Raw genomic sequence first — 15,912 nt, forward strand, 5'->3', positions numbered from 1 at the left:
GTAAAACATATTGAATCTTATTTTATTTATCCCAAACAAGGCCACTAAAATGTAAGAGTCTGTTATGATTAGGGGCAAGAATTATAGGTGTCATCCTAAATGGGGAGTTGTACAGCAAGATGTTTGTTCACATTCCATTAAAATTTCTGCATGTTGGTATAATTAGGAGAAACTGGGAGCAGAGAGGGAATTCCAAAGGCAAGCGATTAGAACAAAGAATCTATTAGAATAGAAGGTTTTCTGGCATCTTGGGACCTCTGCAGGGAAGAGTTGGGATACTGCTTATTGTCAAATTGGTCAGGGGTATTTACGTTGAGGGGTAATAAGCTTGTAGGGGCACATTCTGTGAAGATACGTGTAAAAAAATAAAAAAACCACAGCAATGCAACATTGGGACAAAGGCTGAAATTTTTTTTCACACACTAAGAAGAGGAGACTAGGGTCAGTGCACCAACTCGGATGTGACAACAATGTTCCATGCATGAACAAATGGTGGTTTTATAGAGATATGGAATACTGGAAGGTGAAAAAAAGTTTTCTAGCTTGGTAGAGGAAGCCCACCTTATTTGCAAAAGACTTGGCAGTATCTTCTATGTATTCTGATTTATGTTGACTATAAATATTAAGTTGAGGAATTTGAATGTTTGACTCTTTGGAAAGTGCTATCAGCCATGTCAATTAGTGGTTCAAAAGGTATCTTATAATCAAAGGAAATGAGTTTTGTCTTAGTAGCATTAATTTCAATAATCTCAACAGATAATTAATCGTTAATAAATTAATTTGCATTTATCCCATATTTGGATTACAATTCTAATCTTGGAATTCTGGACAAACACCTTAATTTCTGGTTAGAAATATAAATTTTATTTTTAACCATGAACAATACAAAATGTCATTCCGGGGTTAATTCAATTAAAAAATATTTTTGTTTTATTTACATTTGGTAATTAGGAACTTGAGTCACCTTAAATACAGTATCTTGCTAAACTTGTTCATTTCAACTGCCGACATAACTAGATTACTGAAAATACACTTGCTCGAATTTAAATAAAAAAATAATCTTGTGACTATTACGATCAAAAATATTCTCCCTCTGCGAGCATATTTTTGCTTGTGTATATCATAAGTGAACAGTTACTACATTGCACCTCTACCAAGAAAAGGTGGTAATGCCTACGTGAATAGTCTCATGACAACAACATATACTACACTATTTATACCTTACACCTGAATTGAGCATTGACAGATAGTAATTATATGGTTTTAGCATCAGCAATAGGTCAAGATTGAGAGTTGCTTACGTTTCAACCAAAAACTAAATAAAAAATAGTTCTATCTTGTTAGATTCTTGGTATCGAGTACAGCACACGGCCAAGGAGGTTGTGTGCAAACGCCCTACCGTTAAGGAATGGTAATGCTCAACCTGCTTTTGCCTGTAATATATGTGGATACATGTTTGTTCCTAAAAGTTGTGTTCTTTCGTTCTTATTACCATTTAACCTCATAATAATTCTGAAATGTTGAAAAAATGTTCTGCATAATGTTTCCCTTTTTTTTCTTTTTTTTTTTTAAGAATCCTGATTGTAATGAGTTATCTTTCTATATTTACTAGAAAAATATAGCTCATTGGGTGGGTAGGGGATCATCTGTTGAGCTCAGAATGTTTAAATCAGGGAAAAAGTAATTTTACAAAACCAGTTAAATATATAAAAAATAAAAATTTTAAATACAAAATCAATCTCTTTCTTTCTCTCCAGCTACAGATAAAATTATTAATGCACTAGTAATATTCCCATTTTGTTAATAATGGACTATTCCAATCATTTCTTTTTGTACCTTTGTTAATAAACAAAGAGTGACAAAAGTAATAGCATATATGATAAAAGTATGTGCGTTGGGGGTGGGACAAACAACATATAATGAAAGAGGGTGAGAATGATAGGTAAAAACTTAGTAAAAGATGAAGCTAATTGCAACAATTAATTTCAGCTAATTGCAACAGTTGAAATGATTTTTCTTTTTCAAACATAACTTTTTTTCAAACAGGACTGAGAACTATTTTGCATAATTAAAATGTATTAAAAAAAGGCCTTAACGAAACAAATATACTAATAGATGTGTTTTTAAACTTGAAAATATCTGCATTACTATTTTATTATCAGATTCATTTACCATCTGTTAGACCATTTTTATAATGATCTTTTCCCCGTTGATTGTGGTATGAAGCTGGGCCTGTGCATTTCTAGGAGGTCCAGTCTGCCAGACTTTGCCATTTCTCTTTGAGAAGGGATTAGTTTATTACTAATCACTTAAATCGCTTCTACGTGGGAATGCTGACAGGGCTGTCCAGACATCTTTTGTAAGATTAAAGTGCTCTCCCTTGAGAGTGCTAACTTTTCTGTTTCATTTCTCACTCGGAGAAAAATAAATACCTACAGCAAGTTGAGAGAGAATTATCTTTAACACTCTTTAGGCATTTCTCTTTTTAAGCATATTTTTTATTCCACTCTCTCCTTCTTACTGTCTCTCGTTTCTTGTCTCCTTCAACTTTTATTCCTTCTCTCTGATTCTCTCAGCTGTCTTTTGTCTTTATCTCAATGCTCACATCAGTATCACTTAGTTTCTTAATTCATCAAAAGCAAAAACATAAAACTTGGGTTTTATACCCTCTATTCACCTTCCCATAATTTATCACTTCTCCAGCCATAATGCTTTCTTCATAAAAGTACTATTTTTGCCACTTTCTCTTCTTACACCAGGTAAAAATTTTCATTAATTTAACCCATATTTCATATAGTAAAAAGTAACTAACTCAATCAACTTACATATATTTGATATTGATTTTAAATAAATTATTAGTAAAATATTGTCTAACAATTCTATTTTATTTTCCATTGTAGATTCCTGATGGAGTTAATGTTTCAAAAGAAGCCCGTTTAGCTATTTCAAAAGCAGCCAGTGTTTTTGTATTGTATGCTACCTCGTGGTAAGTACATTTCTTTCATCTTTTATATTTTGTAAAAAAAAAAAAGAAGTTAATTTTCAATTAATCAGCTTATTAAAATTTCAAAGACTCAACTGATGTTACCTGCTAAGTAATGAGAGCAATCCATGTGGACCCCTGCTCCCACCTTTGGACACCATTTTACCGTTTTGTGCTTTAATTTCTATTTTCAAGTTATAAATGAAATTGAGTACCTTAAAAATATTGGTTCTTGTCTAGAATTCACCCTTTATTAAAAACCAACCATAAAAAATCTTAGACTTTTCATGTGAAATGATTGATATATATATATATATATATATATATATATATATATATGGTACTTGTGCATTTAACGCACCGGGCATAACTCAGCATTTGTTCGGCTTTGTCTGGCGCATGACGTCAACAGCCGGATAAAACCAAGCGTTGCCAATAAAATAAAAACAACGCTACAAAATAACTGCAAAATGAAATTGTAAATGTAGAAACATCGAAAAATAAATAAAAAGCAAAAACCTACCATTCATTTATGTTTTTTTTTATTATTATTGTTTGAAATTTTTTTTCCGTTTGCAAAATAAATACATATAAAACATTTTTTGTAAACAAATAAGTTAGTAATTATTTTTTTTTTAATATTTTTTTTTTGTTTTTTTTTCAACTATTTACGTAAAATAACCAACAAAAATGATATTTGTAGGATAATTTTTTTTTGTTTAAACAAATAATAGTAATTGTTTTTATTATGAGACGGTTTTTTTTTTTTTTTTTTTTTTTTCAACTATTTATGTAAAAAAAAAGAAAAAATTCTAAGAAAAAGGAAACTTTTTTTTTTAAACCAGGATGTTTTTTTGTTTGTTTTTTTTATTTTTTTTTGCCGGGAACGTATTTTCTCAGGAGGATGTATTTTCCTCAGACTTTTGGAGGGCATCAGACGACAAAGTGGACGGAGATGAGATAGCGAATGTGATAGGAAGCTCCTTACAACCGGGTAGCTTTCGGCGATGTGGGTTAATATGGAGTCAAATGGTTGCCTACCAAACTTTTGTCTCCACATTAACTCTAAAAGATATGTGTCCAAAAGCTCCCGGTTGGTTCCGCATTCTCGTTTATTACGCTGTTTGCTTCCTTCCATGCTCTACATGATTTGTTGTTGCCTGTGTTACGCTATCTACAAAATTAAGGCTGTGGTGGTGGTTCACCGTTAAATGGTGATACCCCTCTCCTCTCACTTTGCTGTAAGCCCTCCTACAATCTGATACGACTGTGGTCCCTGGCAGAATGTATTTTCTTATTAGTGGAAGGAAGAGTTTTGGCATTGCTATTTGGTACGTTAACCAAAAAACCCTCCTTTTTAAGTGGGGTCGGCGTATCCACCGAAGACCCAGAGACCGGTGTTAGATGTTTGGCGATGTTGTGTTTCCAGCGGTTGAAGAAGACAGACTCGTCGATTTCGACCGTATCTGCCAGGGATTCCTGAGAAAGTAATTCCGGCATATATATCTCGCAGGAAATTCTTCCAGTCCACAATTGTGTGGTATGACCGCAACCCACATTCGCGCTGGAGATTCCTAGTCGCCACCATCTTGAACACCCATATTGAAATTCTCGTCTGCTGCTTGACGCGTGCATGCGCATCGAGTTGAAACTAAGCGCGCAGCATTTTGATTGGGTGATAACCATGTTTCGTCAGACAGCAGCAAAACCCGAGCTGTTAACGTTATGCGCCGGACAAAGCCGAGCAAATGCTGAGTTACATCTGATTTGTTAAATGCACAAGTACCATATATATATATATATATATATATATATATATATATATGTTTTATTGATATAAACAAGTTTACCAGGTCGCGACACTGGACATGCTAATGTTTCGGACAGATGGTTGGTTAAAACTACGAATCTTCATCAGATGATTTAAAAAGTTTGTCTTTCGCAGAAGAAATCCAGTTCTCAAATGAAAAATATATATCAAGATGAAAAAGGAACAAACCAAGTTGTATGTCCATCAACGTTTTGTCTTCATCGTAAGACTTCTGGATGAATAAATTGAAGAAAATAAAATACCAGCACAATATTTGCAAATATATTTGCTGTGAAAAGGATGATAATAAATAGAACAAAGTCATACTCTTCACAACAAATATATTTTCAAATATTGTACTGATATTTTTTTTCTTCAATTTATTCATCCAGAAGAAGTTTTACAATAAAGACAAAACGTTGATGGGCATATAACTTGGTTTGTTCCTTTTTTTTTTTTTTTTTTTTTATCTCTCTCTCTCATCGGAATACTATTTCCATTATTCTCATCTCTCTCTCTCTCTCTCTCTCTCTCTCTCTCTCTCTCTCTCTCTCTCTCTCTCTAATATATATATATATATATATATATATATATATATATATATATATATAGCACACCAGTTTTGGAGTATTCTGCCCAATAATAAAAACTATTTGTAAATTTCTACTTTACAGCTCTGTTCTTACTATTATATATATATATAATTTATTTTTTATTACTGTTTTAACATGAAATAATTAAAAAATAAAACATATTTGCTCTTCAATAGTATTGAGCACTTTCTTCAGGTTTTTATTAATTACCATTTTTTCTATATATATATATAATACTTTCCACAATAAAACAATGCAGCTTACACAAAACATAAAAGCCGCAAAGTTCATGAGTAACCTAACAACAGCTGTCTTGTCCACCATTTTGAAGAAAATCTTCAAAAAGGTAAACAATTCAGATTTGCGAGATTTTTGTTGTAATGGCTACGAATTCTCATTAATCACTAAAAAGTGATTTTCTTTATGGAAATAAAGCTACTTGATCAATTTACATGATTTTTGGAATACAATGTTTTCTATCCGTTGCAGATACATTATACAGATTTTTCTTTATTTTTGCTTTTTTAATATAAGGATAATTTTGAACAAATACTGAACTTTATTATCTTTTTATTATATGTGTTATCTATATATTTATTAAAATGAGAATGTGTGTGTGAGGACACTTTTCAACCCGATACAGATTTGAAATTTGATATATAGGGTATTCAGACATGTGGAAAGCTTTTTAATTGGTTTTCATCTGGAAAAAAGGACTAATAAGAGGTCAAAATTGGTAATTGGGAATCATCGGATTTTGATGTGTTAACTGTATCACAAATGCACATATGTGACCGTGAAACATGACCGCTTCTTTATGTTAAGAATAAGTTGGTTTGAAAAGACTTTGTAAAAGTTATATCAAGATGGTCTAATGGTTATCGGACTTAACTCACTGTCTTAAAGGTTTTAGTTTCAATCTCAGCTCAAGTATTTTTTTTTACTTTCAAGAAGTGAAAAAAAAAACCATAATACTTGCATGCACATCTCAGTTTCTTTCCGTTTTTTTTTTTTTTAAAGGAATTTAACGTTATGTTTAATACCGGGCAACGCCAGGTACATTTGCTAATTTTATATATGTTTATTGTTTCTTGTTTGTTTTTTTTTAAATTTTAGTTCGAATAATTTTGCCTTAAGATCAAAACGAAAAACAATCAATGCACAGGACGTTCTTGCTGCCATGCAGGACATGGAATTTGACCAGTTCTTGGACCCATTAAAATTTTGTCTTGACTGTGAGTATAACTTGAGTTCTTTCAAACATGAAATATTTTTAAGCTTTAAAGTTTTTTTAACGATGCAGCATGATAGAGTGTGAAATAAATGACACAAAATTCTGAACGTGTTATGAGTAACTGTTATGTAGTTGTGGAACATGAGAAATTAGCTGTTATTTATCTTTCTATCTATCTAACTGGCAAGATAAACAAAAGATGAGATGTGAATATGTTTTGATAAACTTGTCAAAATTATACAATGGACAATTTGCACCGGAAGTTCTAAAAACAGCTGACCAGAAGAACATGTACTGTTCAGGTTGGCTGGACAAAGAGTAGAGTTGGAAAGAGGTCGTCAATTATTGAGTTCAACCTGGCGAAAAAAGTTATGGACAAAAAAAAAAAACAAAGAAAAATTCTATCTTTTGGCTTATCACATCTGAAAACTTCTCAAGAATGCCCATTTATGTAATTTTCTCTTGTATCCTCTTTAAAATTCTAAATTATTCTAGACCAACAGTTTAATAGGTCGTCCCTCCCCTCATTGGGGAGGGAGCTGACGCATCTCAAAAATGGAGACTAATGGAATTAACCACCCATGTAAACATACTCACTTTCCATTCTTCTGCGATCGACAGCTAGAAAGTGAATAAAAAACTATATATAAAACCAACCATCATTTCGAGTGAAATGCATTCGTTCAAGCAGGTTTCCAGCTTCCCTCCAAGAAGATGAATTCCAGGTGGACCAAAAAGACCAACGACACAGTTGAAAAGTTGAGATATGTCGAAATACAAGTATGACACACACATAACCATATAAGAACATTTAGGCGATCATGAACTCAAATAGGTCACAAAGATAACTTAGGATTCAGATAGTGAAGAACCCCGAAATAGACATTTAGTAACACGTCACAGACAATAACACGATACATAAATGGACCCCACAACGTAGCATAACATTTATTATATTAATGGTGAAGAAAAATATATATATATATAAGGTCAGTCATAAGTAACTATGTATTTTTCTTTAGTAATTCTTTTGGAAACTTAATGATTTCTTCTATTTCATGTATCATTTGCAGAAATGGTATACTTTTTATTTGATAAACATTTTGAAAGTTTATTTCATTTCCATTTTATATTGCAGTTGAATATTTCTTCTATATTTGTTATGTTAAAATTATATGGCTATTTGTGAATGTTTAAAATAAATTAATAGTTATATAAAGTTGCCATTAGAGTTGAAGGGAGAATAAAAGAATGTGGGAAACGTAGATTCCATGAACAAAGCTTCTTTCTTAGAACTGCACGCCTGTGGAATTGTCTTCCGTTTTCCTGCTTTCCGGCTGACTTCAATATGGTTGTCTTCAAGTCTAATGTAAACAAGTTCTTGATGAGCCGTTCCATATAAGTTAACAAATTTACCGAATTTCCATTACTAATGATTACTATATTGTCCAATTTCTACTGTACACTCTTTAACCCTTATCCTCGAGTGGTCTCTTGGCCTTGATAATATGGTGATGCCTGTGTAAAAAAAAAAAAAAAAAGAAAAAAAAGAGTATCATTCATATTGCAATGAAAATGGAGGGGAAATCCACTAATTGCCGTGGCTGATAGCAACCTTCCAGAGAGTCAAACATTCAAATTCCTCAACTTAATATTTATAGTCAACATAAATCAGAATAAATACATAGAAGATACTGCCAAGTCTTTTGCAAATAAGGTGGACTCCCTCTACCAAGCTAGAAAACTTGCTCTCCATTTAAAAAAAAAATCTTTCTTTTGTCCATTAAAAAAAAAAAGAAATAAAAACAAAACAAAAAAATTATAATCTGGAAACCGTGACACACGTATTAATGTTATTAATATATAAATTTTTCTTCTGGAGCTGACACTTGTTCGAGATGATTCTTCAAGATTTCTAAACCTGTATGTTATTATATGCCGTCTCCACTGTGTTTTGTTTGGTGATCAGCAAATTATATTGCAATATTCTCATGAAATACCATAAAAATGGAAGAAAAAAAAATCTGGGTTCTTATCCAGAATTAAACCTAATTAAAAAAAAATTAAAATGCAGAAAAATCTTTTTTGATATATGTATCAATTACGGAATGAAAGGAAGTCGGTCAGGGCAACGATCCTAGATCAAAGTGCGCTGGTAATGACGTCAAAGAAATTTAAAATGGGGGTCGCAGAATTTCCGGGGATATGGTATCAGCGAGACTGACAGATTACAAGCAAGAAACAAAAAAGATGTGAAGGAATGTTCTGGTGTAATCCGTCCCAATAAAAGAGAAATAACCAGAGAAGAAGCGACCAAAGAAGGAAAGCGGACTCTGTATTATATACACACACCCTGGGACCCCTTCTTGCTGTTAGTATTGTCACTGGAGAATAAACATTGTTTTTAATCATTCAATTTGTTATTAAAAGTACAGGAAACTTTTTTGTTTTGTTTATGTCCGATTGTGGAGGCACGCATAATTGTACGAATTCAAACAACCCAAGACTAGCAATTCGGTTAATCTTTTGAATAATACAACGTACTATTATTGTTTCCATTCTCTTTTCAGAAATCAATGTTGAATATTAGCTTTATTCATCTATTATAATTTTTTTTAGCATTCCGCCGAGATCAACAAGGAAAGAAAAAAGGAACAGAGAAAAGAAAGAAACTTCCAGAAGAAACAATTGTGATAGATGGCGATGATGATGACGAAGACGACAACAACGATAACGATGTTGATGAAGATGAAGATGTTGATGAGGACGAAGAGGAGGAGAATGATGCCGATAGCATAGATGGAAATGAAAATTATGCAAAAGACGATAAAGATGAGGACTATGTTGAATCAGATGATGTAAGTAATTTGAAAAGGCAATGGATCTAATCTGGAAAAATACACATTCTAAGTTTATCGTTAGGTTCATTCCATCCAGTTTCATGGTGTGTCTAGCCTGTAAAAATATCCATTATTGGTTAACACATTAGCAATAAAAACGCAATCCATACTAGTCATTCTAGACAATTTTGCCTTAGTTCTGTACTGAAGATCTTGTGACAAGGAAAAAAGTGGATTTTTTAATTGACTATGTAAACAAAATAATACAATTGCAAAGATCTTTCTAAATTAGGTATCTTTTTTTTTAAATTGACAATTAGAAGAGAGGTATTTTTTTTTTTTCATTTTGAATGACATTTTTTTTACAAGAATGGTGGTGTTTTTTTTTTTGTTTTGTTGCCAAGAATGGTGGTGTTTTTTTGTCTGTTTTTATTTTTTTTAATTGACAAAAGAAAGATTTTTTTTTAAATAGAGAGCAAATTATTTTAGTATGTTTTCAAACACAATCTGAACATTACAGAATTGTCACCAAATTTCAAAGAAATTTCTTGTGAGATAAATAGAAATTATATTTAATTTGGGGAAGAAAGAGAGTCAGTTTTTCAGTACTTGTCCAGAAATCCCTGTATATTAAAACAGATAGTAAGATAAATCTGTATGATGTACATACCTGCAATGGGGGGAAAAAAAATTCACACAAAAAATCATGAAAATTGATCAAGTAGTTTTATTTTGAAAAAAAAAAAAAAATTTATAGCTAAACTATGAGAGACGATCTCATAATGTCATCTTGAAAACAAAGAAGGAAGATAACTCAAAATAATTCAAACTTGTGAGATTTTAGACAGCCATTTTTAACATGTGGAGAGTGAACATTGGAAAACTGAAATTCACTTAATGATTTTCTTTATAGAAATAAAACTACTTGATTAATCTGTGATTTTTTGTGTATGATAGTTTCTTTTCATCACAGGTATTTACATCATATTTTTGTATATTTTTTTAGTATAAAGGAAATTCTTGGCAAGAATTGTTTTTTTTTTTTAATGAAAGGATTTAGCTTGAATCAGGGTACATATCCTTTCACACTCATATGAGCTAGCATCTAAAATGGACGTTAATGTGAATACGATGATGATAACTGATGCCTTTTGCACTATGGTTTTCATAACTATCAAATGACTTTTTTTTCATGCGTGTTAAAAAAAAAAAGTCTGCTTTTCATGACTACTCGAAAAAAATTGTTTTTATCGCAAATAACAACAGTTTTTAAAATTTCATAAGCATCTGTTGAAAAACAAGATTTTTATTTTAATAACATTTTGGTTGATGCAACCTCCAACCTTCTTGTATTTTGTCAAACTCTGGAATATTTCTATTGAACTCTAGAATTTTTCTGTCAAACTCTGGAATCTGTACGGAACTTGAAATGGAACTCTTTATTTAATCCATGAGGGTATCATGCTATCGTTCCATCATCTATGATGGAACGATAGCATGATGAGGTAAAAGTCTTTTTTAGTAATTCGCAGTTTTACTTGGAGTATCACCTGCACTGAAGAGTGAACCTTCAATTTTTAGCAGAGTAACTGAATTTTACCAAGAACATGTACTATGCCATGAGTCAATTCTAGTATGAATTTTAGGAACTTTAAACCTAGTATATATATATATATATATATATATATATATATATATTAATGTAATAAGAAAGTGATATATAATAAGTAGTAGGATTGTACATCTAGAAACAAAATAGGTTTAAGGCTCCTAAAATTCATACTAGCATTATCCATGATGTAGTGGATAAAGTACTTGGTAAAATTCAGTTGTAAAGTCAGTTCTTCTGTAGGTTGTAGGTTCAATCCTTAGTGTGATCAACACTCAAAATATAATTACGAATTACTTCTAACAGACTAAGAGCATCCCTGTGGATTAAATAAAGAATTCTGCCCAGAATTATGTGCAACTTCCAAAGTTCAACAAGACATGCCTGAAGACGGTCAGTGGTTACATTTTTATGATTTGTACATTTAATCCGTTTAAATTCTCAAATGACTAGTATAAGATATAAATATTTAATTTAAAAATATAAACGCTCTTCAAAATATACTTTATAAGTCAACATTGAAAGAAATGACTAGGAAAACTGGTGTGAATAGAATGTGTGTGTGTGAAATATAAAACATTGGGAAAACGCTACACGGATTAATCCACGTTTCGATAATGTTAATCGTCTTTTGAGGTCATCGTTAAATCTCTACTGAGCGGAGTAACATTTTAGAAACAGATTAATCCATGTCTGTTTTTTCTGATGTTTATATACTTTCATATATAAAAGCTCTACATGTATTAAACACTTTTGAAAAATATTGTTTGTCTTTTTTTTTTTTAGTTTCATACATTAGAATTTACTTGTGTGTGTGTGTTTTGGACGTTCAGCCACAGAAGAATGGTGTTCAACCACCTCTACAGGTGCAGGTTTTTTAGATTGACAAATACCAGCAACATTATATATATATATATATATATATATATATATATATATATATATATATATATATATAGTGGGGATGGTAATTAATAAAAACTGAAGAAAGTGCTCAATACTGTTGTTGAGCAAATATGCGTTTTATTTTTTATTACCGTATCTTTCTGTTAAGTTACATTATTGTTTCGGCTACACAGCCGTTTTTTTGGCTGTCTGTAGCGTCCTCAGACTTTTACAGAAATGTTCGCTATTTTGGGATGAAAGAGTGGAAGAGTAGGGGGGGTTTGCGAGGAGGGCGGAAGAGGAAGGGAACAAGGAGGGAAGGTTTTAGTTTTGGGGTTTAAGGAACTTGTGGGGGAGGGTCTGGGAAGTTCATTTCTGGTGTGGCTGAGGGCATAGGGATACATGAGGAAAGGGGAATATGTGGGGGTGGGAGGAGGGGGGTTACTTTAAAATTCGAGTCTTAGTGTTAAAAGTTTTTAGCGTCTCGTTGGTGAGGTGATTTCTTGGTAAGCATGTCTTGAGCTGTTGGGTGTTCGCTTATGTTTGGAGGCGAGGGGGGGGCTATGATTCGTTTTATTTATTTTTAGTTTTTATTTTGTTAATTGTTTGGAGAGGGTCAGCTAGTGGTCGGTCGCAGCCACGGGTACACACATGTGCACGTACACACATATATACTTAAAAGAAATGGTCACGGGTACACATACATGCCCGCCAGGGCGGGCATGTATGTGTACTCGTGACCGTTTCTTGATATAATCAATATATGCATATATATATATATATATATATATATATATATATATATATATATATATATGAAACAGGCTCCTTCAGTCTTTGCATGCGTGTAGAATTTTTGTGGCAGGAGTTGCGCAATCTTCAACCACATCTCTCAGTTGACATTGTTAAATATCAGTGGCAAGTGAAGTGTGTGTACATGATGACTGGAAACAAATGCCGAGATAAGCGGAGAGCACATACAGTGCCTAGAATTCCCATCTGGTACTAATCAGACTCAATATAACGAGATATATTTTATGTATTGCTTTTCAGCATTTGCTTCAACAGTGCTCAATAGGTGAGTACAGCTAGGTAGTTATGAAAATATGGCAATTAAGCTACACTTATGAAATGCAGAAGATTCTTTGTAGCTCAATTATATATTTTGATATCTTACTATATACAAGAGTCATTCCAAAAGTGAACCCTATTTTTTTTTTTTTTTTTTTTTAACTCAAAAAGTTGAAGAACTATGAAGATAAGAGTAGTACCATTAAAATGAGCAACCTTTTGTGCTTCAGAATTTCTTTTTCTATATAGCCTCCACCATTCTCGATGCACTTTTGCCATATTTTTTTCTGGCATCTTCACTGCTTGTGTAATATTAAACTTGTGTTTTAGAGAAATTTACAAGAGTATGACACCTTTTTTCATTATGAGCATTTCTTTAGAGTAAAAGAAAATTGAGTAATTTGAAGAATTAAAAAGCAATATTGGTGACTTTGGTTTTATGAGCAATTTTGTGAAAGGAACTTAAAAAAAGAATTAGTTTTGGTATTTGATGTTAATAGGTCATTATTAATAAACAATTGATAATGCGTAAAATTTCCTTTAATGTTAAAAAATGACATTTCTTGATATTTATTTTTGCAGAATTCAAGGGAAATAACTCATGACATGGTTACTTCCCTTTAATGTATAAGAATACTCGGTGAGTAAGGGAAAATGCCTCCACTCTAAAGGTCCTCTTTTCCGGAATAAGTATTTTCAGAAAGAACTGGGAATAAAGTATTTTCATGCTAATAATATAGTGAAAGGAAAACAACAAACAAAAAATTTGGCTTGTCTGAATCAAGTATCAATATGTCAGGCAGAGTGCTATTTGGGTCTTATTTTGAAAATTAGGCAAGATAACTTTATATGTTAGATTATTTGTTTAATTTATCTAATATATAAAATGGCCTTGACTGGATTTTAAAAAGTTGAATCTAAATAGCATTTAAGCCGATACATCAGTTCTTGATTTTAACTAGCCAATTTTCATTTATGATTGTTGTAACATGTTATTTGCAACAAACTTTGCTACAATTTATTTAAAAATAATACTGGTGGTTCCCCAGAATTTCTCCTATATTAAAAAACAAAACTAAAGATAAATCTTTTATGATGTACGTACTTGTGATGGAACGAAAAGATCACATTCAGAAAATCATGTAAATTGATGGAGGCTGATTTTTAACATTTGAATTGTGAAGTTATTATGTCAACAAGATGTCCACTTACTCATAGAATATAATTTTCTTAGTTAAAAATGAAACTACTTCGTCAATTTACGTGAATTTTAGAATATGATATTTTCATTCCATCACTGGCATGTATATCATACAGATTTTTTTTCTATATAGGGAGAATTCTGGATAAGTATCCAAATATTTGATCAAATCCTGCAGTTTTCTGATAAATAAAAATCAAGTAAGGGCAATAACTCTTACTACAAGCGTAAGAGTTATCTTTCCTTACTAGCTTTTTTTCTCCCCAAATTTACTAACTGTTCTCATTCTTTCCTCTGGCACTAATGGTTATTGGTCTATTCATCCTTTTTCCTTACGTCTTGCTTCCTTCTTAAATTATACCAGTTCCACTTTTAACTTTAATACAGAGCATAACAAAATGAATGTAATGCCAGATTGATACAGCTAGATTATATTTTTAAAAAATTTATCTATTAAAATCTCAAACGTTGATTTCTGTTTTTTTTTTTTTTTTTTTTTTTTTTTTTTTCATTTTTCTTAAACTTTTTCTTCTAGGGGATAGGACATCCAACCAGATGTCTGACATTTATCCCTATTTTAGTGAGTCCAACCAAGAGATCTTTTCAGGATTCTAGCCGTTCCTTTCAGTGCAATCGTTTGTATTTCACTTGCACTTGGTTCACCGGGTATGCTTGCTATGTACTTTTTAAAGTTCTTTTTCATAAGCCCAGTTGCTCCTATGATGACTGGTATAATTGAAACGTCTTTTAATTTCCAATTTCGTTTCATATCATACATAAGTCCTTGATACTTTGTTATCTTTTCCCTCTCAGCTCTGTTAAGCCCTGTATCATTGGGTACACTGACCTCTATTACGGTCGCTGTTTTGTTTGCTCTGTCCCAAATCACTATATCTGGTTTAACAGCTGCATTTTCTAGATATGTAGCGGTAGGGATTATGTAGTCATTGTGAATAGTGTAGTTGTCATTCCCAACTGTTCGTTCGGGTATATGTTCCCAGGATTTTTTACTACACTGAATGTTGAGTTTCTTACATATCTTCCAGTGAAGGTATTTGCAAACTCCGTTATGGCGATCTGTATAATAACCATCTCCAAGTAGGACTTTGCAACCAGAAATCAGGTGGCCCACACTCTCAACCTCAGTGCTACAGAACCTGCATTTATTATTGTTGCTTAGACCACACATCTTTTTGAAGGCGTTTGTCATGAGGCCCTTGTCTTATGCAGCCAATATCAACCTCTCTTGGTTGTAATGGAGGGATCCTCTTTTGAGCCAGTCCAGGGAACCATCCCTATCAGTATATTCTTGGGATATTTCAGTCGGTAGGTATTTTGCCCGTTTATGGTTGGTCCATTCTTGTGTTTGTATGTCCGCTAAAAACTTTTGTCAGCTGCATCGGACTGGGTCAAAACTGGTACCTTGTTGATCCTATATTCCCGACATTGCCAATAGGTGTCGCTAGCAGTGTATCATTCGAAATTGAGGATGGCATCAAATAATTCTCCGATAAAATGTCATAATATTTGATTGAAAAAAAAAAAAAAAACCTATTGATTTATATGATTTTTGGAATATGACATCTTCGTATGATGACAGGTACTACATATATCATAAAGATTTTTCTTGAAGTACAAGACTAGGTTGGCTGCTCTCTTTTGAACCCTGTCTAGAAGTGAGAGACG

At 32.2% G+C, this 15,912-nt stretch overlaps 1 protein-coding gene across 2 annotated transcripts in view; it reads left to right on the forward strand.

The window, feature by feature from the left end:
* LOC145291916 (DNA polymerase epsilon subunit 3-like) overlaps nucleotides 1-15,912 on the forward strand; it is a 48,449-nt gene that overhangs the window by 13,730 nt on the left and 18,807 nt on the right. Inside the window, exons 3-6 of one of the 2 annotated variants that reach the window (XM_080137760.1) lie at nucleotides 2,901-2,986; nucleotides 6,503-6,621; nucleotides 9,240-9,478; nucleotides 13,608-13,665. In XM_080137760.1, the coding sequence (XP_079993886.1) occupies nucleotides 2,901-2,986; nucleotides 6,503-6,621; nucleotides 9,240-9,478; nucleotides 13,608-13,649 (486 nt within the window). In that variant the 3' untranslated portion in view covers nucleotides 13,650-13,665. The remainder of the gene's footprint in view (nucleotides 1-2,900; nucleotides 2,987-6,502; nucleotides 6,622-9,239; nucleotides 9,479-13,607; nucleotides 13,666-15,912) is intronic. The other variant, XM_080137762.1, reaches the window with a different exon arrangement.

This window comes from Euprymna scolopes, chromosome 13 (assembly GCF_053919585.1).
Source record: "Euprymna scolopes isolate OS-2025 chromosome 13, ASM5391958v1, whole genome shotgun sequence".
In the NCBI taxonomy this organism is placed as follows: Eukaryota; Metazoa; Mollusca; class Cephalopoda; order Sepiida; family Sepiolidae; genus Euprymna; species Euprymna scolopes.